The sequence below is a fragment of the Dermacentor albipictus genome, chromosome 1 (genome assembly GCF_038994185.2).
Source record: "Dermacentor albipictus isolate Rhodes 1998 colony chromosome 1, USDA_Dalb.pri_finalv2, whole genome shotgun sequence".
Taxonomy (NCBI): Eukaryota; Metazoa; Arthropoda; class Arachnida; order Ixodida; family Ixodidae; genus Dermacentor; species Dermacentor albipictus.
Window position 1 is genome coordinate 405,808,293 of NC_091821.1, and position 26,815 is coordinate 405,835,107.

The 26,815-nt window shown below is 43.8% G+C and overlaps 2 protein-coding genes across 2 annotated transcripts in view; one reads left to right on the plus strand and one right to left on the minus strand.

The window, feature by feature from the left end:
• LOC135903541 (uncharacterized) overlaps positions 1 to 26,815 on the minus strand; it is a 267,224-nt gene that overhangs the window by 151,349 nt on the left and 89,060 nt on the right. The gene's annotated exons all lie outside the window — the stretch shown is intronic.
• Positions 875 to 26,543, plus strand: LOC139058072 (endochitinase-like). Its single transcript, XM_070536748.1, has 8 exons — positions 875 to 1,269; positions 6,732 to 6,953; positions 7,609 to 7,871; positions 9,683 to 9,786; positions 20,917 to 21,040; positions 22,578 to 22,769; positions 25,256 to 25,378; positions 26,225 to 26,543. Exons 1-8 carry the CDS (start codon positions 1,131 to 1,133, stop codon positions 26,426 to 26,428), a joined length of 1,371 nt encoding a protein of 456 aa, XP_070392849.1. The 5' UTR covers positions 875 to 1,130; the 3' UTR covers positions 26,429 to 26,543.

Below are 26,815 nucleotides of genomic sequence, written 5' to 3' on the forward strand. Positions count from 1 at the left end.
AAGAATCCCCACGAAGCTGCAACGATAACAATGATACCACCGCGGCTCGAGGCCGCAACGATGTGCTATGACCAATCTGTCCAAGCCCAGGCCGTCCAGCAGATCTCGGCGGCCCTCGAAAGGCAACGACCGAGCGAAACCGGAGAGGGGCTGCCACCTCAAAAGAGGAGCAGACGCGGTCGACCAAAGGGTGTAGTGCGGCCGCGGCCGAAGTAGAGGTGACGCACGCCGCGAAGACGTCATGGCCGCGTCACGGTGACGCCTCACTAACAGGGGAAGGCTAACCGTTCTGCAGGCATCCATAACAAAGTTTCTTGACTCACTCACTCACTCACTTCCATTCTGCCTTCACGAAAATGTCCATTTTGTCAACTTCGTCAGAATTGGAACAAGACTTTGATCACGCAAACAAGTAATAAATATAGAAAGCAGTGCGGTAAAATGACTTACACTGTTGCAACATAACGAAAGAACATGGGCGCAATATTGAAATCAACCAAATGAATGCGAGCGCAGCGTGTGCCGTGCAGATTTGCGAAAGCGTGCTTCGATCTTAACGATCATGTTTCAATCTTCACGATTTTGACCTTCCTCGAAACGTTCATCCATCATCTCATGGCACCAGAAAACCGAAGACGCGAACAGACAAGGAAATTGGCTCGAACGGGAGATATGGAGAAACACCCGAGGCAGAGAAATCTGTTCGAATCGCCGCGACGTCGTGCTGCGTGCGAGCGAAATGTTGTGGTGTGGCTGGCGGCGGCGCACGAGCTTCTGAGACGTACATAGCTGCGTATGCGCTCCAGAGCCGGTTGTGCAACCTCGGACGGGGTAATCTCCACCGGCGCCGCTGCTGTCGCACGTGTCAGCTGGCTTCGTTCAGACAGCACGATGTCACGGCCGCTGCCTGGCAGAGAAAAGCAGCCTTAGAACGAAGGAGCCACACGTTGGAATGCACAGCTATAGTTTATACAGGACGTCGTCAAGTTGCCGCTCTCTTATCAACGCGGCGTGTTGTTTTTCGTTGTTCTGGTGAGCGTGAACGCGGACGGGTGCAACACCGAATAGTTGCGCGGTTCGTCGTTAGGAAAGGCTGTCGCGCCGGGAAAACACTCTATCAGTCTTGGAATATGATCAAAGTGTTGCGCGGATTCTCGGACTGTTCCTTCTGCCATCATGAGAGCATAGAAAACACTCGGCGTCTTTGCGCTTTGGTGCTGATTCTCCTGCTCGCCGTCCTTCAACAACAGGCGTCAGCGGTGACCAATGGTAATGTACATTTATTCAGCGTGCAGCAAAACGCTGAGCGAACTTCTGGTTAGAACTCGTAAGTTGGGATTTGGCGTATGCATGCCCTTCCGACACAGATAGACAGTCATTTCAAGTGCGAACACATCAAAACTGCAGCCCTCACTTGAAATGTTTTCTTCTTGTATGATAAATGTGGCTTCGATAACGCTAAGATTTTTTACCTTATACATCAGGCAAGATTTTAATTTGAATAACACAGAAAGATATTTCGCCGGTGCAGTTACGTCCAAACACATGTGCTAACATGATGGTAGCTATACTGTCGATGACGAGCTTTGAGAAAGCGGTGGCTCCTCAAACTTAGTTTTCGTGCATGCTCTAAAAAAAGGTGTACTTGACTTGTAGCGTGCGTAACTTGGCCCGCTAAACACCTCCCAATGGCCATCGTCACAATTGTTTATCTTCACTGCAATGTGACGCCATACAGTCATACACCAGCCTGGCGCTTTGACATGTTTGTACAGCAATCAACAAGAAAATGCATCTAAAACATTATAGCGTGTCGGCTGATTCTGTGGTGTGATACTTCCGCTGTAGCCTCAGATGTAGTAATTTGGCTTTGGAAAGTAAAGAAGTGGATTGTACGGGTCATGCAAGGTTTGATATTGCTGAAGGAGCCACGCGACGGTCTTTCTCCAGCTGAGCCATCACCCTAGATAGAATATTCCCCAACGGCAAACCAAATAATACTTTCGACAGCAGTGTTCGTGTATAAACATATCTTTGATCGGCACCACATGGATCTCAGCAAGTCAGAGCTGCGCTTGAAAAAAAGACAGCTACCTTCCTTGAGACTGCAAAAAACCGGTGCCGACGCTGGCCTTGATTAAGAGAAAAACCTTCCTCAACTTTGCGTTAACGTAACACACCGCCTTCTCCGACAAATGGGTAGGCAAGGTTTTTCTGACCTGCTTGTGGACAGTAGACTGCGAAACGCTTGAGCACTTCCATTTAGAATTTTCAGCTTTCAGCAGTTGTCACTCTGTAGTGCAAAGCAAGTTCCAGCAGCGTATTTTTTCTCAAACTGCAATCAACAATTCGATACGAGGCTCCCAAAGCTGCACTATCGAATCCATCACAACAACGAAACGAAATTCTTGTGTGTAGTGTTTGTGCTCTGTGTGTGATATGGTGCGTTGTTGAGTGCCTTCCGCTTCTTCTTCCTTTTGTTTCTCATCTTCAAATTAGCGAAAGCAGAGCCATATTAAAAAGAACAATTCAAATACTTGCCTGTCTTATCTCTTGCTGTTTTATGTGTTTACATGTATATCTAATAATGGTTAAGCAGGGGTTAGATAGTTAGATTAAGGGAGTATGTGGATCTTCCTAGCACCAAAAATGTTTTCTCTATCGTTTTATGATAGCTTGGCCGCAGTCGCCTTTGCAATATTTGTACAGCATTGTTCTGTCATCTCCTTACACCCTCAGTGTTTGCACCCACCTTTGCGCTTGCTTTGTCTCCAACTCCAAGGTAATGGTGTAGGTTTTACTTTATTTTATTATATTCGTGTTAACTATTTGCCGCACTATGGGTACTCCATTTCTATACACGCTGCCGAGCTGTGGCAAGTTTGTATTAGCATACCACGTGGCCAACGAGTAAAATATTGGCTCCCAAAGCTCACACGATCTGAGCAGAGTACGCCGTTCGTAGCACGTTCCCCCAAAGGCGATCTAACATGGACTTTCTTAAACATCTCTGCAAGTCTGCGTTGTGTACAAAGCACTCCTTAGCCGAGCACTCATTTGTCATGGCTCCAAAATCATTTTTGATCATTGACCTTTTGTGCGGAGCTTGTAGCCTGTGCATCGGTTTTAATGTCTTATAATTGCATCAATAGGAAACTAGCGGACTCACAGCCTTAATATCATTAAGTGCAACAGTGGTTTGCGGGGCCGACGCCTGCAACTTATCCTGTGTGGAAAATGTCAGGCACATGAACTGCTAAGAAATATACATTTCATGTAATGTAATTTTACCACCGCGACTGATAACAAAGATAACATAAGATGTCGCTCTAAAGAAAACTCGAGTAAAACGAAGTTACTGTCATCATCCTTAATTCAGGCATCCGAAAGAACACAGGGATTAAAGTATGCGTTGAGCATCACTTCTGGAAAGCGATAATGTTTTTGCAGCGCGGAGGTACACTCTCGCAATCTGCCGCTCTATACTGACTCTGATTCAGCATGACACAGGGTTTATGCTACAGTTACAGTGGTCACAGCTCTATTGAGGGCGTAATATGGCTAGAAAATGGTAAAGCAGTCGACTACGACGCAGTTCAGCAAAGAATTGCGAGCTTATGCTTGAGTTCATCGGCTCTGCAGGATGGTTTTGTAATAAGATTTCCGGAGATTTTCATCTCTCTTTGAGCTGCAATCGCAGTGTCATTTTAGGATACGTTAACTGAGCCCCATGAACTTCATTGTTCAGTATAACGTTTCATGCGGAGGACACCATCTGTCGCTTGTTCATGCAGTTAGCGGTATATTCAAGTAGCACAAAAGTACTCGTTAATGAATGATAATAAGAAAAGCCCAAGTTATAAAAGCAGTCCGATTGTCTTCAAGTTTAAAAAGATATATGTGTGCATGTAATACAGTCGTCAACTAAAATTCTGTTGGGATTACTGATAGACCTTAATCAGTACGTGTCAAATATAACCATCCGTATTTACTACGTCTGTAGAAACAAGCACGCATTCCGGGGGCGACAAGTTGATGTTTCCATTTTTCAAGAATGCTAAGGGCCTACACGGGAAACGCAATGTTTATAGCAAATAAATAAATAACGAAGATTTCATGGTTGCCTTTATTTTTTTTTTTCAATTTCGCCTATGATAATGCACCACTTTGCTAAAAAATTTCGCTTGAAGGAGTCCGTGTCTCTACGTTACAGCTATGTGTTTCTTTCTTTTTTTATCGTCACGTCTTTTATGGGCGCCAACAGATTACGGATCATAAAAATAAAAAAATATATTATGGATTCTGTGAAGTATCAAGCTTCAAATTAATTGTGAGCCCCAGCCAGCACTAGTATGTGCGACCAACACGCGTACACTAAGGCGATAATGTATGTCAGAGCTGGGTTAAATATTTTTTTCTTTTGGTGTTTGCAGTCTCTACCCGTTTGTCGCTGATACTACTACTGTGTACTAGAAGGAAGTAGTGTTTTCAAGGGCGGCACGGCCATGCATTGCTGTGAGGCGCAAAAGTGTGGAAAGGTCCGGCACTTGGTTGCCATGGAGACCATGCGACAGCAGCGCCGCCGCCAACATCCGTCGCATAGGGTTTCCCGTAGCTCATTCTTGCTGTTGGCAGTTGCGCTGGTTGCGCGCCGCTATCGTGTGCGTCCAACTTTGTGTTGTTAGGGATATTTTTTTTTGTAGTTTGTGTAGTTGAAATGACGCCTTCGTTTAAAATAAAGGCTTGCTTTTTCCTGCAGTGTTCCAGTTTGAATTATACACAGCGGTTATCAGTGCAATATAACGACCTGAATCCAATATGAAGTATTCAATTACATTAATTATCCAGCTTTTATATAACTCATGTAAGTGAAAGTTATAATCGTTAATTAATTAAACAAAACCAAGTTTGCTGTTGGTCTGCATTAGTCATGTTGCCTAAATAATTGAGTAATTAGGCAGGTAATCATTATGCTAGTAATTACTTTTGCTATCTCCATTAGAGTGCTGATCCTAGAAGTTGTAGAATTTAAGTAACCAGTCTCTTTACAGGGTGCCCATATATTGTTTGAGTGATATCTGCATACGAAGGAGGAGGCTTTCATTGACAATTTTTTCATGTGTAACACGTAATTGTAAAAATCGCATGTGCATCTCCACAGTCGTTGATTTTCTGCAGCCTAACGATGTATAAGCAACAATTGTGACTTCTACGACTAACTATTGTGTAACACTTGACTTCATACTGCCAAATTTTCTGTGACGAGTTGGCTGGCTCTCCTTTTCAAAACGTTTAGCCTTTTTGAGACCACTCGCGCAATCCTCCATCTCGGAGCATGTGAGGACCTTGAATAAAAAAATAATAAACTACAGACATTCACAAGCACAACCTGCGCAATGAGCCGTCGTTGCCGAGCGTGTCGGGAGAAACACGGCGGCCTCCATACAGCCCATGCTGAAGTGGCGCCGCCTGGTGACGTCTACAAAAGGAACCTCAGCCACGGGCCCTTCTAGTACACTGTGATAGTACATTATTTGAACACTTCCCAAGGTGCCGCGAAGCACGGTATCGGCAGTGTCCCGTACTAGGTCAGTATAACGCACGAATCCATTTCGCACGATACTGTTCCTTTCATATTATCCTACGTTCAAAAGCGACCGATCTGAATAATAACATGTAAGAACCACGGGAAGGATTACTGACTAAGCACAAAAAATAATACTATCGGAATAGAACCATTACATTATTCCTGCAGACGAAAGAAATAAGGAAGGCAGGGAGGTTGACCAGAAGAAAAAAAATTCCGGTTTGCTACCCTACGCTGGGACAGGGAATGGAGAGGTAGAAAGATAAAATGCAAACAGAGAAAGACACAGAGAACACGCACATTCGTGATCACAGCCCTTCATCGCATGGGATACCAGTTGACACTACCGTCAGTGGTAAAGTCCTTAAGAATTGTAAGAATCCATTCGTAGAACCTTTTCCTGCAATGGCTAATAAGGTCGCTATTCTAAATTAGCTTATTCTATAAACTCCCCCCAGTAGCGCCATCAACTAAAATGATACCTTCAGTTCCATACCTCGCGGCTTCTGCACAAAAAATAGTCATTAGCCACCAGCAGCCGTCGCCGCTCCACAATATGTGCGGAACTGAGCATGGCACAGCTGAATCGATACGTCGCAATATAGTCGCATTTCCTCCGCAAGTTAAGCGATAAAAGCAACAAATGGCAGCTAAATATATGGCGAATGCTGTTTTCCTATACAATATACGTCTACGGCAGTACTGCCGATTCTTTTACTGTAAATTCCTCTTCAATGATAGCGAAGATGCTGCACCCAAGCAGTCTGTCAAACCAGAACACGAAACAACCGTGCACGGAAACTTGACCCACAGCTCTAATTACTCTTACCAGAATGAAACCACGCCTAAACTGCAAATAGCGAGGGCATCATTTTACCAAACAATGATCAAACTGGTTAAATAACAGGAGCTCTCCCCAAAAGCGAAAATATTTTTTCGGAGCGCTCCACTACAAGGCCTCTTCAAACCAACCGTGCAGTTTCAAGACGTTCAACTGAACAAAGGTACTATAAGCTTAATGAGAACCCGCACAGTAGATTGTGGTCTCGGCACGTAAAACGCCAGGGTTTATATACAATATATTAGTACTTATTAAAGAGAATCTGAAACATTTCTTCCACCTTCCTTTTTTTTTCCATGGCAGGTCGCGATGCGACTGAGGGAGTCGACATCCCTCGCAACAAATTCGAAGTTCCTGTGGTGTGCTACTACTACGGCTGGGCCAGCCGGCGCCCAAGCCCCGCGGACTACCACTTAGAAGATGTGCCGCTTGACATGTGCACATATGTCGTTCTCGCCTTCGCCGGCATCGATGAGGAGACCTTCGAGATCAAAAGTATGATTCCGGAATACGAGGACGATGAACGTGAGTGTTACCCCTCTTTTATTACCCTGGGAGTGTCAAAGTGTTGCGCGATGGGACTGCAACGAAAAACGGGAGGCGCTCTCAACGAGTTTATCCAAGAGCCCTTATTTGGTTTATTGGCGCAGAACACGTTGTGTTTTTTTCATTCACTTCGCGTGTTGCAGAAATTAAAACCTGCTTTCATGACGCAGATGCAGAATTCCAGAACTATACTGCATCATAAGACTCATTACATCCATAAGGCTAAACAAAAACAGTAAGTTACGATGTTCTCCCATAGGTAAAATGGGTGTAACACACTTTGCACCGGACGCTTGCGTCAACACTTCATAGTCGCTTCTTGACTCGGCCATTTATTTGCCCGTAGAACAGGCGAAATTTCTAGAATCGCTCGCAGATAAATGAACCGCTAAGCGTGCTTCAGCTTACTTAAAGCACAGCTTTTCGGATAGTTTGCTCCTAACCAAGCAATGGCGGGCTTCTATGCGGTGAAGTCGTGATATCACTACGTAATGAGTAATGATTCTATCTTAATAACTTAGTCATGTGTTAGAAAAAAAAAATGTGAAAGCACCGTTAATAGCGCTTGCTTCGCCTCAGTACTTATAGACGTGTGCGTGTGTGTGCGTGTGCTTCGTGCTTGATTATGCTACAGGGAAGTACCTCAGCTTCACTGACCTCAAGAACCGTCACTTGTACCTGAAGACGATGCTGGCCGTCGGTGGCTGGGACCTGGGAGGCGAGGTGTTCTCCAACATGGTCAGCACGCCTGCAAGACGGGCGGCCTTTGTCGAGAGTGCCGTCAGCTGGATGCGGGACCACGAGTTCGACGGCCTCGAGATCTTGTGGAAATATCCGGGATACGAAAGGCGTGGCGGTAGGCCATGGGACAAGCGCAACTTCGTTCTACTGCTCAAGGTGCTTGTGTGTTGATAACGCGCAGGATGTCGTCTTCCTTATCACGTTGAAAAGAACTGTATACGATTGTTTTTGTTGTTCTCGTTCATGGCTCATATTATTGGTGTCGCCTTAGTTGGATACGTGTAGTATGGAAACCATTACGAAATCGCTGGAGTGACGTCGTTCCCCACTTTGTTATTTCAAACAAGGAAAGAAGTCATAGTAAGGCAAACATTTGTCATTCCACACGACCCCTACCACGTAATTGCATTAAATACTGTGCAAATAAGTACGTAAGAATAAGAAATATAAAGCGATGTAACAGAACCCATACGTGCTGTTAGTAGTTCGTTCACATTTCCAAAAAGGGAAGGCTTTTTTTTTTTCGATGGTGTCAGAGAAATTTTATTTACAAGAAAGGCAGGGAGGTCGGTCTGAGCTGTAGCGCTCTAGCCTGATAATCTGCATTGGGCAAAAGGGAAGGGAAGGAGAATGAAAGGAGTGGATGCATGAGTATATCACACAATTACCCTGCTAAAGCCACGCGTCCAGCTCCGTCTCAAAAAGACCATGCTGCGAACGCTGTTCATTTGCTGTTGTGAGCGCTGTTGAAATGTCCATTGTTAAAGGGCACCATCAGAGGGCTGAGGGCGTCCAACTTCGTCCTACGAATAAACCTGTGGGTCAAGGCTTTTGTACCTTTGATTTCCGATTAGAAGAAAAACACCTTAGTTAATCTACAGAAAACAAGCAATATATAGTGAACACATTAGGGGCAAGTTACGAGGGCTCATCGCGGTTAAGTTGTCATGACAACAGTGTTCAAATAAATGTTACAAATCTTTATTATCTAGGAATAGTAACCTTAAAGAACGCAAACAAAAATAGAAGTTATCTTGGCCAACAATGCAGTTTAACAATATGTTGCAGCACAGCATCCCGTTTATGCAGGTATGATTTACAAGCAAGGGATACAAGGTTTAATTAACGAAGGAAACCTTCTCTGGCATCTTATCTTATTCATTATCGTGTTATCGTGAAAGTGCTCAGTTTTTAAACGCTGCAACGTATTCTACAACTGTCACTTTTTTTGCTAATCTTTGAATACGAACAACGACGCCCATAAATAAATATACATATAGACATTTTATTTTACGGGGGCTCTTTTTTCTGCGTACAAAGGAGTACTCCTTAGCTGGCCTTCGATACATATTCAAGAATAGAAATATTGCATATGCATAAACGATTGTCTCTCCTTGCGTGCAAATAGTGTCTCCGTCTCTCCTAATGCTTTTTTTTTTTTTTTAGCCATGAATGTGCGCAATTCTTTTTTTTTTCATCTCACTGTGCCTTTGAGATGAAATTATGCCGTTTCGCCCAGCGCCCTACAAGAACCAATGATCTTTGTATAGTATTTTTTTTTCTTCAAATGCGTATTAAGTGTAGCAATGTGCAGCAGGGGTCTGGCGACGCCTATTACTACTAACCTCGAGGTATAACACTGAACTTTTCTTAAATGGCGCAGGTTGATTACCACATAGCGTCTACTCGTGCTCACGCCTTTTCATCTACGAACTATGCATATTATTATTATTATTATTATTATTATTATTATTATTATTATTATTATTATTATTATTATTATTATTATTATTATTATTATTATTATTATTATTATTGTTGTTATTATTATTATTATTATTATTATTATTATTATTATTATTATTATTATTATTATTATTATTATTATTATTATTATTATTATTATTATTATTATTATTATTTTGGTTCAAGTCTTTACGCAACGCAAACGTACATTACATTGGCAGGAGCTGAAAGAAGCCTTCGCTCCGTACCCTCTCTACTTGACAGCTGCTGTTCCGTTGGAAGAAAACTACCTCGACGGGGGCTATGACATTGCCAACATGGAGAAGTGAGTTAAAATTTACAGGATTTTACGAATACAGACATTTGAGAAGTATCTGGGGGAAAAATAACGAAGGGGGAGAAAGTATGCGACTGTCACGGTACCGTTCAAATGTCTGGAGACGCGAGATGCTCGTAATCTTACATTACGTTAGTTGCTATCATTAACCCAGAAGGAACTGTGTAATTTCCTTTCCTGTACGCTAATAAATAGGTCGAGTATAGCTCGCACGATTGATTTAGGCTTGTAGTAAAGAAATGCGTTGTAAGTGATGGTACGGAAAACATGATGAGCACGAGCAACTCGGACCGACTATGTTATGGCGTTCGCAAGCCTGTTCAGATCGCTGTACTAAAGACACCGTAATGCCCAGGTAACTGTGACCACGTGCACTCCGCAAGAAGGAGCAGAGGCCAGCAAACCTGCTTTAATGCATGCCACGAGGCGATATTATTCTCAATAGTCACGCCAATCCATATGTGGTCCTCAGTACTTACTGCGGCTAAAATAATTTATTCAGATAGGGTCAAAAGCAGTGAGTGCATAGAAACGTACTAATTTTGCCAGCGCTATGTATAGTCCCTTCTAGCAGAGCAGTTTGCTCTATATAGGAGCAAGATTGTGCTTTAGTAGGCGCGCCGCGCGTTGCCTTAATGAATGCGTACAAATAAGAAACCATTACTGCTTCTGCCCTGCTGCCAGAGTTGTACATGTTACAGAAAAAAAGGTAACTGATCACAATTACAATTACATCATTCAAGAATGTAATTGATTGCAGTGCCTAATTACTGCCCGACAAAAGTGAGCAATTACTGAAGAGTAATTCATTATTTCTGCGTTACTTTCATCTAGACTTTTAATAACATTGCACAGATACCGTGCAATGATACGTCCACTGCGTCCACTGCAGCCCTTCGTACATTGTTTATTTTTACAAATACTAGGGGCCATGCGAAATTTCTTAAGCGTTATTTCCCACTCAGCTACCTTGCCTTAACCAAGGTTTTCGCGTTCCAGTTAGTATTACTGTTATACCTTAGGCCCGCGTCTTCAAGGCAAGGATCGTGCGAGGGAGGGAAGGCACAAGGAATGGTGTGAGCAGCCCCGCATGTTGACACCTTACTACAATTCTAACCCAAAGTCCGCCATCATGGCTAGGTAAAACTAGGCACGCCAAAAAACATCCATTAATAATTTCGATATTTCCTATTGCTTTTTAAAAAAATCCATCGCTCTTCTTTACACCCGCCCTAAGAATTCCGGGTGTAAAGAAGAAGGCCAATCACCCAAAAATAGCTCTGAAACAGATGAGGCTGCCATTAATCAATCAGACATACGGGGACCGAATACACATATATACCGATGGTTCGGTCTTATCTACCAAATCATCAGGTGACATTGTCATTCCAGCTACGAAAACTACAATGAAATTCAAAGTGTCGCACATGACAACATCAGTGGCGGCAGCGCTTGCAGCCTTGTGTGCTGCCGTTAAATACCTGCTGCAAGAGACACCTCAGGAATGGGTCACCTTTTGCGACACTAAGGCAGCACTTAAGAGTCTGCATTTTCACTATATTATAGGATTCATGAGCAGCTGACATATAAAATAAGAGCAGACCACAAACAAGCTATCGCTGAAGGGCATGTAATTATATTCCAGTGGCTACCTGGACATACCGGCATTGCTTGTAATGACCTCGGCGAGGAAGCCGCTCGGTCGGCCCATCTGGAAGCCCGACCAGTTCCAGCACCCTTATCCAGAACTTACGCTGCAAGAAAGCTTCACATCGTGGCCAAAGCTATGACACAAATATACTGGTCTTCTCCCAAGCTCCCGAAATGTCATCTTCATAGACTTCATCCATCCCCAATGCTACAAGTGCAATCAAACGTTTCCCGCTCTGAGGCAACAGTATTGTGCGCCGCCTCTTGGTCGGGGCGGTATTTACGAAGGCTTACTCGTTCCGCATTGGAATTGGGGATACGCCCATGTGTGACTCTTGAGGAACTATTGAAACGATTGAACACCACCTATGTCTCTATCCCGAGTACGACGTCGAGCGTGCAGCTTTTCTGACAGGGTTAAACTGACTGGACTCTAGACCATTTTAAGAAATGAAGATCATTGGAGTACGTACGGCCGTACGCATCCATGGCACAGAAAGCCACGAAAGCGTTGTTGCACTGCCTCAAGTCGACATGTCTTGGTGACCGTGTGTAGACTAGATGCGAAGCTTTAAAGTTCGTGAAACTGCGCTCTCTATAGCTCCTTTTTCTCTCTTCGTCCCCATACCCCCTTCCCCCAGTGCAGGGTAGCAAACCGGATGTCCGTCTGGATAACCATCCTGCCTTCCCCTCTCTCCCTCTCTTTCTCTCTCTCTCTCTCGTCGTTCTCCTCCCACGCTTTTGACATGAAGACCTCAGCAGCTACCCTGAAAGCTCGCTCAATAAGCGGGCTGGTAGGCAGGGCGGTGTTGTAATGAACGAACATCTTGCGAACAAGATTGCTATTACTCAGGGCCTGATTGCTCTATGACGCGCAGCGCTTGTTATTGCTGGGATTAGAAGAAGACGCTTCCGTATGGGCCAATGAAGACCTCTAAAATCGTCCGTAGCTGATAACTTGACATTAACGTCCTATGTGGCCTTCGCTTTAGAGACATATTAGCACCGGTTCAATTTGTCGGCGAACATCTCGTGGAGTCAATAACAGGAACAAACAAATATTGAACTACTGGGTTTGCCTGTAAGAACATGCACATCCACGAGACTGCTGCCTGGAACAATCTTAAGCATGCTATTGTCATCATGATCATCATCATCAGCAGCAGCAGCCTGGTTACGCCCACTCCAGAGCAAAGGCCTCTCCCATATTTCTCCAACGACCCCGGTCATGTACTAATTGTGGCCATGTCGTCCCTGCATACTTCTTAATCTCATCGGCCCACCTAACTTTCTGCCGCCCCCTGCTACGCTTCCCTTCCCTTGGAATCCAGTCCGTAACCCTTAATTACCATCGGTTATCTTCCCTCCTCATTACATGTCCTGCCCATGCCCCCCCCCCCCCATTTCTTTTTCTTGATTTCAACTAAAATCTCATTAACTCGCGTTTGTTCCCTCACCCAATCGGCTCTTTTCTTATCCCTTAACGTTATACCCATCATTCTTCTTTCCATAGCTCGTTGCGTCGTCCTCAATTTGAGTAGAACCCTTCTCGTATGCCTCCAGGTATCTGCCCCGTAAGTGAGTACTGGTAAAATACAGCTATTATACACTTTTCTCTTGAGGGATAATGGCAACCTGCTGTTCATGATTTCGGAATGCCTGCCAAACGCACCCCAGCCCATTCTTATTCTTCTGATTATTTCCGTCTCATGATCCGGATCCGCCGTCACTACCTGCCCTAAGTAGATGTATTCCCTTACGACTTCCAGTGCCTCGCTGCCTATTGTAAATTGCTGTTCTTTCGCGAGACTGTTAAGCATTACTTTAGTTTTCTGCAGATTAATTTTTAGACCCACTCTTCTGCTTTGCCACTCCAGGTCAGTGAGCATGCATTGCAATTGGTCCCCTGAGTTACTAAGCAAGGCAATATCATCAGCGCATCGCAAGTTACTAAGGTATTCTCCATTAACTTTTATCCCCAATTCTTCCCAATCCAGGTCTCTGAATACCTCCTGCAAACATGCGGTGAATAGCATTGGAGAGATCGTATCTCCCTGTCTGACGCCTTTCTTTATTGGGATTTTGTTGCTTTCTTTGTGGAGGACTACGGTGGCTGTCGAGCCGCTATAGATATTTTCCAGTATTTTTACATATGGCTCGTCTACACTCTGATTCCGTAATGCATCCGTGACTGCTGAGGTTTCGACAGAATCAAACGCTTTCTCGCAATCAATGAAAGCTATATATAAGGGTTGGTTATATTCCGCACATTTCTCTATCACCTGATTGATAGTGTGAATATGGTCTATTGTTGAGTACCCTTTACGGAATCCTGCCTGGTCCTCTGCTTGACAGAAATCTAAAGTGTTCCTGATTCTATCTGGGATTACCTTAATAAATAGTTTGTAGGCAACTGACAGTAAGCTGATCGGTCTATAATTTTTCAAGTCTTTGGCGTCCCCTTTTTTATGGATTAGGATTATGTTAGCGTTCTTCCATGATTCCGGTACGCTCGAGGTCATGAGGCATTGCGTATACAGGGTGGCCAGTCTTTCTAGAACAATGCTCCCGCCATCCTTCAGCAAAGCTGCTGTTACCTGATCCTCCCCAGCTGCCTTCCCCATTTGCATAGCTCCCAAGGCTTTCTTTACTTCTTCCGGCGTTACCTGTAGGATTTGTAATTCCTCTAGACTGTTCTCTCTTCCATTATCGTCATGGGTGCCACTGGTACTGTATAAATCTCTATAGAACTCCTCAGCCACTTGAACTATCTCATCCATATTAGTAATGATATCGCCGGCTTTGTCTCTTAACGCATACATCTGATTCTTGCCAATTCCTAGTTTCTTTTTCACTGTTTTTAGGCTTCCTCCATTCCTGAGAGCATGTTCAATTCTATCCATATTATACTTCCTTATGTCTGCTGTCTTACGCTTGTTGATTAACTTCGAAAGTTCTGCCAGTTCTATTCTAGCTGTAGGGTTAGAGGCTTTCATACACTGGCGTTTCTTGACCAGATCTTTCGTCTCCTGCGATAGTTTACTGGTATCCTGTCTAACGGAGTTACCACCGACTTCTATTGCACACTCCTTAATGATGCCCACAAGATTGTCGTTCATCGCTTCAACACTAAGGTGCTCTTCCTGTGTTAAAGCCGAATACCTGTTCTGTAGCTTCATCTGGAATTCCTTTATTTTCCCTCTTACCGCTAACTCGTTGATCGACTTCTTATGTACCAGTTTCTTCCGTTCCTTCCTCAGGTCTAGGCTAATTCGTGTTCTTACCATCCTGTGGTCCAGGCACGTACCCAGGATTTTTTTTCGGGGGGGGGCCCACCACCTCCATCATCATCATCATCATCGTCATCATCATCATCGTCATCATCAGCCTGTTTTATGTCCACTGCAGGACAAAGGCCTCTCCCTGCGATCTCCAATTACCCCTGCCCTGCGCCAACCGATTCCAACTAGCGCCCACGAATTCCCTAATTTCATCGCTCCACCTAGTGTTTTGTCGTCCTCGATTGCGTTTCCCTTCTCTTGGTATCCATTCTGTAACCCTAATAGTCCAACGGTTATCTAACCGGCGCATTACATGACCTGCCCAGCTACAGTTTTTTCCTCTTTATGTCAATTAGAAGATCGTCTATACCCGTTCGCTCTCTGATCCAAACCACTCTCTTTCTCTCTTAACGTTATGCCTAGCAATGTTCGTTCGATCGCGCTTTGCGCGGTCCTTAACTTGCTCTCAAGTCTCTGCCCCATATGTCAGCACTGGCAAAATGCACTGATTGCACACCTTACTTTTCAATAATAATGGAAAGCTTCCAGTCAGGAGCTGGCAATGTCTGCCGTATGCGATCCAACCTATTTTTATTCTTCTGTGAATTTCCTTCCTATGATCAGGGTTCCGTGTGATTAATTGACCTATAGGTAAACATACTCCTTCACAGTCTCTAGTGGCCGACTGGCGATCCTGATCTCTTGTTCCTTTGCCCGGCTATTTATCATTATCTTCGTCTTCTGCACATTAATATTCAACCCCACTCTTACACTCTCTCTGTTAAGGTCTCCAATCATTTGTTGTAACTCGTCTGCATTGTTGTTGAATAGAACAACATCATCGGCAAACCGAAGGTTGCTGAGATATTTGCCGTCGATCTTTACTCCTAAGCCTTCCCAGTTTAATAGCTTGAATTCTTCTAAGCGCGTAATGAATCACTTTGGAGAAATTGTGTCTCCCTGTCCAACCCCTTTCTCTATAGGTACCTCCCTGCTTTTCTATTGTAGAACTAAGGTAGCTGTAGAACCTCTGTAGATATTCTTTCGCGAAGGACGAGTCAGTAAGACGAGAAACTATTTACAGATTATATTTACAAAAACGTTGCAGCGCTGACCGGTTAGATTCACAGCGGGAGCCCAGTTCGTTCTTCCTACTCTTTTCTGGAGTTATGGCGCCTACGCGCCTCGTTCAAGCAAACAAATACCACACGCATGTAGCAATATTTTCCAAGCTTTTTACGTAAGCGTTCTGTACTCCTTGATTACGTAGTGCCTCTACGATTGCTGGTATCTCTACTGAATCAAATGCCTTTTCGTAATCTATATAAGCCACATAGCGAGGCTTATTGTACTCTGCAGATTTCGCGATAACCTGTTTGATGACATGGATGTGATCCAGTGTAAAGTATCTCTTTCTGAAGCCAGCCTGTTCCCTTGGTTGACAAAATCCAGTGTTGCCCTTATTCTATTGGAGATTATTTTGGTTAATATTTTATATAATACTGGGAGCAAGCTAATGGTCCCATAATTGTTCAATTCGTTAACGTCTCCTTTTTTTTGTGGATTAGTATAATATCTGCATTCTTCCAGTTTTCTGGGACCCTTGCAGTCGATAGACACTTCCTATAAAGAGCCGCCAGTTTTCCAAGCATTATGCCTCTTCCACCTTTGATTAAATCGACTGTTATTCCACTTTCTCCTCCCGCTCTTCATCGTTTCATGTCTTGCACGGCCCTTCTGACCTCATCGATAGCTATAGGAGAGTTTCTGTAGCCTGTTCACTACTGTTTCTAAGTGAGGTATCGTGACTCCTCTAGGTACTGTATACAGGTCCGCTTAAAATTTTTCCCCTGCTTTTACTATATCTTCGAGATTGCTGATGATATTATCCTTCTCATCTTTTAGTGCATACATCAATGTTTGTCCTATGCCAGGTTTCTTTTTTACTGATTTCAGGCTGCGTTAACTTTTTACGGCTTCTTCAGTCTTTCTCATGTTATAGTTTCGAATATCAGTTATTTGTTTCGCCTTGTTGATCAGTTTTCACAGCTCCGCGAATTGCGTAACGCTGTGCGGCCGCCAGTCCCATACAACCGCGTAGAGCGCAGGACTCTGCGATTCTAGACGTACTGCGCTCACCGCGAAAGGTTAGAAAAACACCCACATAAGCACAGCAGAGAAGTGGCTACGTGAGGCGGTTCCAAACAAGTAATTGTTCTCCACTTCCGGCGGCGTTTTTCTCTACTTCCTTTTTAAATAAAAAGATGTTGATCCATAAATATTCTCATAAACAACGGTTAACTTATTTATTATTCGCTTTTGCTTGCAGTTTCGTTGTTACCTTGGCTCTCTCCCTTAGTAGATCGCTTAATTTCTCAACTCCTTGCGATTTTTGTTTCCAGTTGCCAATTTTGCACGAGAAGTGCTATACAATTTGGGAAAAACAGACGAGGTAACGGGTGACAGTCATCTTACTTATGGGTTTAAGGGTTATTGCAGGGTTTCATGATGGACGCTCTTTCACATTATCTTATTTCCCACCTTATCTAACCCATATCAAGTGTATATGGTTCCGGGCATCTGCCAGCGTCGCAGCGCGCCGTAACTCAAGGAAATGAAGCAAAGGGATAAGTTAAACGCAATTGGCGTTTTCTCCGGCCGCAACTCTTTCCATGAGAGTACAGACCAGCTGAGTAACAGCCGCATCCCTCTCCTGGTCCCAGGAGCAGCCGAAACAAAGAAGGTTGAACTAACAAAAGGAACAGCTATGCGCGTGACGGTTGAATAGATGGTGACAGTTGAACGCATCTCGAGTTAATCGCGCGGGTGCGGAATCTATGAGAAAACTGTCCTTCACACTACAAGAGATGCCGATAACTACCGCCATCTAAAAGGAGTGAAAAAGGCAGCATAATGCTGACCGATGAACAGCTGCCAAGTCTCAACATTGATCTGGCGGCGCTTTAGGAATGTGTGAGGAGTGGTGGCGTGGGCGGGGAGGGGGGGGGGGGGGTATGCCACTTGATTTCGGGGGGGGCCCGGGCCCCCCCGGGCCCCCCCCTGGGTACGTGCCTGCTGTGGTCACTGCAGCGCACCTTGCTGAGCACGTCCGCATCTTGTATGGTGCCAGGGTTAGCGCAGAGTATGAAGTCTATTTCATTTCTAGTCTCGCCGTTCGGGCTCCTCCACGTCCACTTTCGGATATCCCGCTTGCGGAAGAAGGTATTCATTATCCACATATTATTCTGTTCCGCAAACTCTACTAATAACTCTCCCCTGCTGTTCCTATAGTGTCTATGCCATATTCCCCCACTGCCTTGTCTCCAGCCTGCTTCTTGCCTACCTTGGCATTGAAGTCGCCCATCAGTATCGTGTATTTTGTTTTCACTCTACTCATCGCCGATTCCACGTCTTCATAGAAGCTTTCGACTTCCTGGTCATCATGACTGGATGTAGGGGCGTAGACCTGTACAACCTCCATTTTGTACCTCTTAATAAGTTTCACAACAAGACCTGCCACCCTCTCATTAATGCTATAGAATTCATGTATTTTACCAGCTATATTCTTATTAATCCGGAATCCGACTCCTAGTTCTCGTCTCTCCGCTAAGTCCCGGTAGCACAGGACGTGCCCGCTTTTATGCGAAGCATACTAGCCGCACAACCACGCTCTTCCTTGCTGCCCCGCGCGCGGCCGCGTAGCTACCATATGACGTCATAACAGCTGCAAAAGCGGAGGCTCAACTCGTGCGCTCGCTTGGGGCCGCGTAGCTACATAGCCGGGTCTCAGCTCGTGCGCTCGCCTGCATGAGTTGTTTCTTCGTCTAGCCGAACCAAATATAGCCAAGCAACAGCAGTTCACCAGGCTAAACAGTGGTTCAAGAACTAAAATAAAGGCTAGTATGCTTCGCATACTGGGCTTAACCTTAGCTAAGCCACAGCCATTTTTAGCACTTTATATGCTTCTTTTCGCCTCCTAACTTCAGTGAGCCCTATTATATCCCATTTACTGCCCTCTAATTCCTCCAACAGCACTGCTAGAATCGCCTCACTAGATAACGTTCTAGCGTTAAACATTGCCAGGTTCATATAGCACCTCCGTGCTATTGTAGTTTCCGGCAAATTCAGGTTGCCAAAATTGCATGATCTCCTACAGCTTATGTCAGCAATAAAGTAACTAATTACACGTCATTTGTTACTGAAAAAATTATTGAAATACAGTGGTGGTTAATGGGCAAAAAATATAATCGTTAAATTACAAAATTAGAACATAATATTGTAGATTAAAAGTAATAAATTAGATGCAATTCGTTGCGTATAAGTCTTCCTGCTACGAGGCGATCACCTGTTGGAAATGCGGCGGGGTGTTCGCTAACGCACTGTGCTCCATTCATGCTGCAAAATTAGGAACGGTAGAGAGACGTGTGCAGTAGTGGGCTGCGAAAATAGGGGCTGACATTTTAAAAGGGGAAAGAGAAAAGCAGGAAGCAGGGAGGTTAACCAGAATAACGTCCCACTGGCTACCCTACACCGGGGGATTGGGAAAGAGGAAAACAAAGACGACAGGGAAAGAGAGGAGGGAAGGAAAGAAGAAAATTAGCGGTGAGTTCGCTGACGCGTGTGGTCTAATAGAAATTGCAATAATAGTCACAGAATTTCACACAAGCCCATCGTCCTCAGGAAGCACAAAAGCGCCTTCACCTCTTTATGGGCCGACGAGCGATGGGAGCGGTGTTCCAGCAGCACCTGCACGGAAAGCGGCCTATTGTCCAGTTTTTGAAGAGCGCTAGCAAGTTCTTGTCTTCCTGGGGCATATCGTGGACAGTGGCAAGCAGGTGGTCGATATTTTCTTCGGTGCCGCAGACCTCTCATGCTGCACTGTCGGTCACTCCAATTAATGTAGAGTATGCCTTTGTGAAGGCAACTCCTAACCAAAGGCGACACAGAAGCGTAGCTTCACGTCGAGAAAGTCCGAGTGGAGGTCGGAGTTGCAGTGAAAAGTTTAATCGATGCAGTCGTGTAAGTCTTAAGTTTGGCGACTTCCACTCGGTCAGTGAGAGACTGCGTGTCAGGTGTCGAAGCTGCCTTGCGGCGTCTGTCCTCGAAAGCGGAATTGGAACGCTGTGCTCTTCTTGACGTGCTGTATGAGCAGCGTTAACGGCGGAATCAATGCCACTGATTCCACAATGGCCAGGTACCCACTGAAAAACAACCTCGTGAACTTTTTTGTTGGACGTGATGGTGAAGTTTCACGATTTCGCATGTCAACTGTTCATGACATTCGCGTCAGAGAACTGTCTGCGTACCCTGTAATCCCAGTTTTGAGTCAGAGAACAAAGCCCGTTTTCTGGGTCTTTCATAATCAATGAATTACAGTGCACGACGCAGAGCCCTTAGTTCTGCCACCTTTGAGGTTCTGACATGTGATGTCTTGAACCGCAGTGTTATTCTTCGCGTTGGTATAACCACCGCACCACCAGAACTGGACGACGTAGTCTATCCATCGGTATTGATGTGCACGTGGTTGCTGTACGTTTCATGCAAAAAAGAAAGTAAGCTCAGCTGTTTTAGAGCAGGGGCCACTAGATCTCTCTTTTTCTGTAGTCCTGGATTTATTATATGAACTTGTGAGCGGCTCAAACACCACGGAGGAAACACTGGCTTGGCCGCAGGTGCGTTTTGTTGAAGAGCACAAACGCGTGACAGCACACATTAGCGAATAGGTTTATGCATATAGTTTACTCTGTACTTCCCCTTCAGATGTGCTCGTTGCAGCCTCTATTATCTGCAGAATTACGCAGCAAATATACGCCTTCAAACGAATAATTTCTTTATTGTCATAAGGGCATTGTGCGCATAACTACGCATCTTTTTTTTATTATTAATTGCTGGACAGGTGTATGAAATCACCGTCCTGCAAAACGCTTGCAGAATATAAACAGTTTCATAGCATTTAATTATCAGTTCCTGAAAGCTTCGCTTCCCGTAAATTCCAATATGTGCGTTGCATCCGCATATTTCTTTTTCTATTACTTTCGTACTCAGGCTAATAGCCTAGAAATTATTACCTTTCGCAAACAAGACACATGCGTGCTAAAGTAAGGAGGATGGGCGGGGACTGAGCGAAAACCGAAAAAGAATTGTATCATAACGAACATCTCCTAAATATATGTGTCCTCTCATGCAGATATGTTGACTGGTTCAACGTCCTTGCGTACGACCTCCGTGGTACCTGGAACCGGTTCACCGACATGCATAGTATCCTATACAAGAGAGCAAATGACCCGCCATACTTTCAAGACCTTACCATAGTGAGTAGGCTAGTAAATAAAACTGATGATGAATCCAACAGAGAAACAAGTATATATCTGTGTGCGTGTGTCTATGCGCGCGTGTGTGTTGTTAACAGCGACTATCGTTATGTTAACGCGTAGCGATATATTTTTTCCCACTGATTTAAACTCTATATTTCAGGTAAACGATGGTGCGCCTCATACACGTAGATAAAATAAACGTTTCTACCAAGATTGTTTTTGTTGCTAACTCTTTCTATACCCAGCCTTTTATTAATGACGAAGTACTACTAAACATGTGTGCACGTTTTGTTAGTAAAGGCGAGTACTTTGTCCAACCTACCAGGCGTTATTTCTTGTGATGAAAGCGATGTTGTTATGTCTCACCATTTCTTCGACGGTGCTCATTCCCATTCCTGTGCTGTTCTTCTAAATAAATATTTGTATGCAACGTGTTCGATAAAACAACACACAACATTGTATATCTTCGGGAAACACGTGCTCATATATGTTCTAGAGATGACGACTACAAAGAAATATACGCGACACTTGTATCGTCACGCGATCGAAATTACGACAATGATGGGCCAGTTACTGATATAAAGACGCATAATGATGTAGTACTGCAATGAAGTATATAGTCTGTCATACTCTGTCAGACCCACGTGTGATCAGGTGACTGTGTCAACAAACATTCGCAACAAGCACCTACTGCATGTTATTTGATTTTCATATCTCCACCAATGTGTACGCAAATAGATAACCGAGGTCGAAACAGTGCTTAGCGTTACCTTGAATATGGCAAATCAGTACTGTGGAATCCCATATGGTGGATATAGGTTCACGCAAAGAAAAACTATAATCCACGTGAATGTAGCACGAAGCCACAAAGGAAACTCCTGCGTGTTTCTGAGAAAGAAAGCTTCACAGTTGAGAAAAAAATTGTTCTGGTCCGGGATTCGAACCCGTGACCATAGCCCTTCCAAGGCGGTCGCTCTACCATCAGAATCAACCAGAAGCCCAACACATCGGATCTCTCTCTGAGGAAACCGTGTTGGTTTCTTGTGTAACTTTCTGCTACATTCAGGTACATGACAATTTGTCTATTCATAAACGCTACCTCTACCAGCTGCGCTTTACTAAGAGCCTGGAAACATATGAGACCATAAATAATTCATTAGTGGCAAGGAAGCTACGTCGGAAATCACGGAGAGTACAAAGGGACGTTCGATTAAATAATTCAACGTCACTTCGCCGTTTTTGCCTCACGCTCATTTTCAGTGCAGAATATTTGTTGAAGTTCATCTAGCAACATGCAAAGAATGTTCATCCACCATCCACGCACAGTAATTTACCAAGTTACCCTGTACAACTGTATTTCTCTGAGACAAATCGATGTAAACCACCGTAGCCTACCCGTGCACCTATCTGCATTGAAGGCAGCACAATAGCTTTGTATCCTTGAGTCGCATTGCGCTTCATCATCCTTAGCCTCGAGACAATGTGAACCACTTACGCTGGAACATGGTCGCAAGTGTTAAGTCTATCCTTGCAGGCTCAAAGAATGAAGCGGCTCGTGCGCATGGGCGCTCCGAAGCGGAAGCTGATGCTGGGCATCGCTTTCTACGGTCGCTCGTACGTGCTTTGGGACGCCAGGGAACACGGAGTCAAGGCGCGCATCAGGTTCGACGAGCAAGCGGAAGCGGGACCCTACGTTAACTCCATGGAGCTCAAGGCTTATTACGAGGTAGCCTGAACAGTGTTTCTTGTTTTTTTTGTGTGTGCTAACTAATAAACAGAAATGTGGCGCGTCCTATATGTAACCAGCGGTACTGCATGTATTGCATGTGACTACGGCATGGTGTACTTTGGGCTGTCTCTCAGATTTGAGCTCGTTACTCACACATATTGCATAATTTTTGTTTACGTGATTCCGTTAATGATTTTATGCTGGACTAGGAATGCGAGCAGCATTTTGAACTACAAAGTGGCATTATAAAACAAGAAAAGTTAATCGAAAGGTATATATAAGCTGATGTTAAATCTTGCAGAAAACTTATGGAAGTTAGGATTTATGGACTCCACCACAGGACGATAGCCGATAGTTTCAGATGAACATGCCAAATAACGACGAAAAATAAACAAATGTACTCGCTTGACTTAATCATATGAATCGCTGTGTGCATGTGCTAGGCTTTTAGCTATATATGAAAGTGCTTAAACTGAAAAACACAACACTGCTGTAATCACACATTTTGGCATTGTTCAAGGAGTGGTTAACAGACAGAGTGGTCTGTCGCAAATTAAAGAAAGTCGCACTATTGCCTGAAAGTGCAGCAATTGCAAGGTATTCGACCATTACACGAAATCAGGTTCGTAGCTTTACGAGCAATGCAATGCACTATTGCAGTACATATTCGCTTGCCAACTAAATAAGAATGGTATCACGTGCCAAAGACTCAAGAGTACCGAGTTCACTCGATGAACGCGAGCACTTGAGGTCACGTCGCTGCCATAATGAGAGGCCGCTGGGGCGCGTTCGTGCAAGTCCCAAAGCAAAATTTTCGTGCGACCGCTCCCTTAATCATTTGAACTACGCCACGCCTCTAAAGCTCAGCAGATTGCATGGCCTCCAACACTGGCGCGCATCAAGTCACCAGTATGCCATCAGTGCCATCACGAGTCTTCTCGATTCGCACTCGCGTGGTCTCCCTGATAGCCACAGTGTTTCACGTCACCTCCAGCAAACAGCTGACGTGACGCATGGCCCGCGCATGCGCCGTCGCACCCACTCTCGAACGCACCTCGAATCTCGATCGCAACTAAAATACTGAATTAGAGCGCAGCATCACTCCAAGAACGGTGTCATTGGTGCCGCTAAGTATTAGAGATGAGCAGCGCTGTGGTGCAGCAGGTGACGTACACGCTATACACTGAAGGCTATTTTCGTTTTTCGGCTAGTATCAATCAGGTGTTTGAAAAGCACTAGGATAGCGATGTTGGTTTATTTTTTTTAATGAAGTATATAGGGAAAGCAAATGGCCCTTTGTGCCCTTTCTGTAAAATAATTTATGCGCATAACGAATTTCCACTTCTGCTTAATTTTTAGCAACTTCTGACTGCACTCAGACAGACAGACAGACAGACAGACAGACAGACAGACAGACAGAGTCTGTCTGTCTGTCTGTCTGTCTGTCTGTCTGTCTGTCTGTCTGTCTGTCTGTCTGTCTGTCTGTCTGTCTGTCTGTCTGTCCTTTCGTCCGTCTGTTTTCATATCTATATATCCATCACGTACTATTTATGAGCTTGAGAGAAAGGGCACTTATGCAACATTTGTTTTTCTGAGGACGTTTTTGAGACCAGGTGCTCAAAACTTGCGTTGTTCAGTCAAGCGTTAGTGCGGTTTACTGTGACAACTTCGCTCTCGTCGCTTAATTTCTCTTTTGTTGAATAAAACACGTAAAGCACTCCCAGGTGAAAAGGTTACTGGCCCTAAAGTGGCAATCACTATTTCATGATGTAGCCGTAAAGCGCAAGCTTAAAGCACAAATATCATAGTCTTGAGAATAGTTAAAACTTGTGCTAAAACTTGCAAGGACTATAAGACGCCACAAGACGGAAGAAATAGCATCGAAAGTAAGGCCCAGTTCGGGCCTCATTAGTATAGACTCAGGCCCCTGGCCCAGCACATTCTTAATGTACGGTACCAAAAGCGACCCCCATATATACATATACTGAAGGCAAATATATATATATATATATATATATATATATATATATATATATATATATATATATATATATATATATATATATATATATATATATATATATATACATATATATATATATATATATATATATATATATATATATATATATATATATATATATATATATATATATATATATATATATATATTTGTTGGAGGTAACATTATAAGCATCGTGTTCTTGAGAGTGGAGGTCACGGGGCACTTCCGCAAACTTTGCTTATTGGCAACGGAGTAAACTGTTTATTGGTCACGGCTACCTGGAATAAGCAGGTCGCACACCTAGGGCACAGATTGCGCTTGCTCAGAATGAAAGTTCATTATCTCTTCTTCTTGGTCACTCAATAGTGCGAAAAGTTACTCAGATTGTCTGCATGTGTTGCGCTGTCATGAACGTTGATGCTACACATGCGTCCTCGTTTTCGTTTTCGTGTTCTTCGTTTCTTTCTTTTGCGAGCAGATCTGCATGGACGTCAAGATGGGAAACTGGACGCGCAAATTTGATGACGAGGCAAAGTGTCCTTACGCATACAAGGGAGATCAATGGATTGGCTATGAAGATGAAGAAAGCGTCGGTCACAAGGTGGGTGTAAATAATACAATTCGGCCAAAAGTTCACAACTTCAAATAAGTACGACATTCCTGTTAGTGCATGAGAAATTCAAAAGCATGCGATCACGGCGCGCTGTGGTCGGAGTTTCGAGGTATTCTAAGTTATTTTAAACATAGATGCTCAGCCCTGTTAACTCGTAAAGATAAATTTTAATTTCGTTTCTGTTTGTTTGTTGTTGTTGTTGCTCCTGCTGCTGTTGTTGTTATTTCAATATTGCCAAAAAAGGTCACCTGTGGCCGAGGTTGAATGTGGCGTCTCCATGTTGTTTGATCTTATTTCGATTGGCTGTATTGTGGCCCCTCTTTTATTTTAATTCATTTGGATCATTTAGACAGATTTGTAAGAGGCGCTTACTAATTATATTCATTCATTAAAAAGAGCATATGAAGAACTGAGGCTAAACAGCGCGAATAAAACAAGGACGCGAAGAAACAAATACCACAGACAAGCGCTTGTCTGTGGCATTTGTTCCTTCGCCGCGCTTGTCTGCGGTATTTGTTTCTTCGTGTCCTTGTTTTATTCGCGCTGTTTAACCTCAGTTCTAAATATGAACCAACTAGCCCTCATCAAGATCTTACTAAAGCTTATGAAGCTTCGCTTTTTCCATGTTGTCTCGGTTAGTATATATATATTTTTAACATCTTGCTCCGAAACTAAAATTCACGTTTTTCTAATTGAAAATGTCAGCTAAGTCGAGACATCTCTGCCTCTGCGCAGCAAAAATCTGAGAGAAATTTATTATTTATTTATTTGTTTGTTTGTTTGTTTGTTGTTTGTTTATTTATTTATTTATGTATTTGTATTACGTCTTTACAGATGGACTTCATTCTACGAGAGGGTTATCGTGGTGTTATGGTGTTTAACAACGACCTGGATGATTTCCGAGGGCTTTGTGGTCCCAAGAATCCACTTATGAGCGTCATATTCAACAAGGTCGGGCAAAAGGCACTTCGAGAGCTCAGGAACCAAACTGAAACACGGCCGTCAGAAGCGACTACGAGGTCGAACGTCATACCGTAGCCGACAAGGAACGTTCATCCCACTGACGACATTACCAAGGGCCGTTTCTGAAGCCTGTAAAATAAACTACAAGTTCGCGAACTGATCTCTTGATTAAATCATTGATTTAATTTAACGATTGATTTAATTTAACGATTGATTGATTGATTGATTGATTGATTGATTGATTGATTGATTGATTGATTGATTGATTGATTGATTGATTGATTGATTGATTGATTGATTGATTGATTGATTGATTGATTGATTGATTGATTGGTTTTACCATGTCAAGGCAAGACGGTAAATGTGAGAGAACCTTTGGATTTTTTATTCGATTAACATTCTTAAGGTATACTTCGTGCACTTTCCGGGGGCATACTGTCTGTCTGTTTTTCTGGGTCTCTA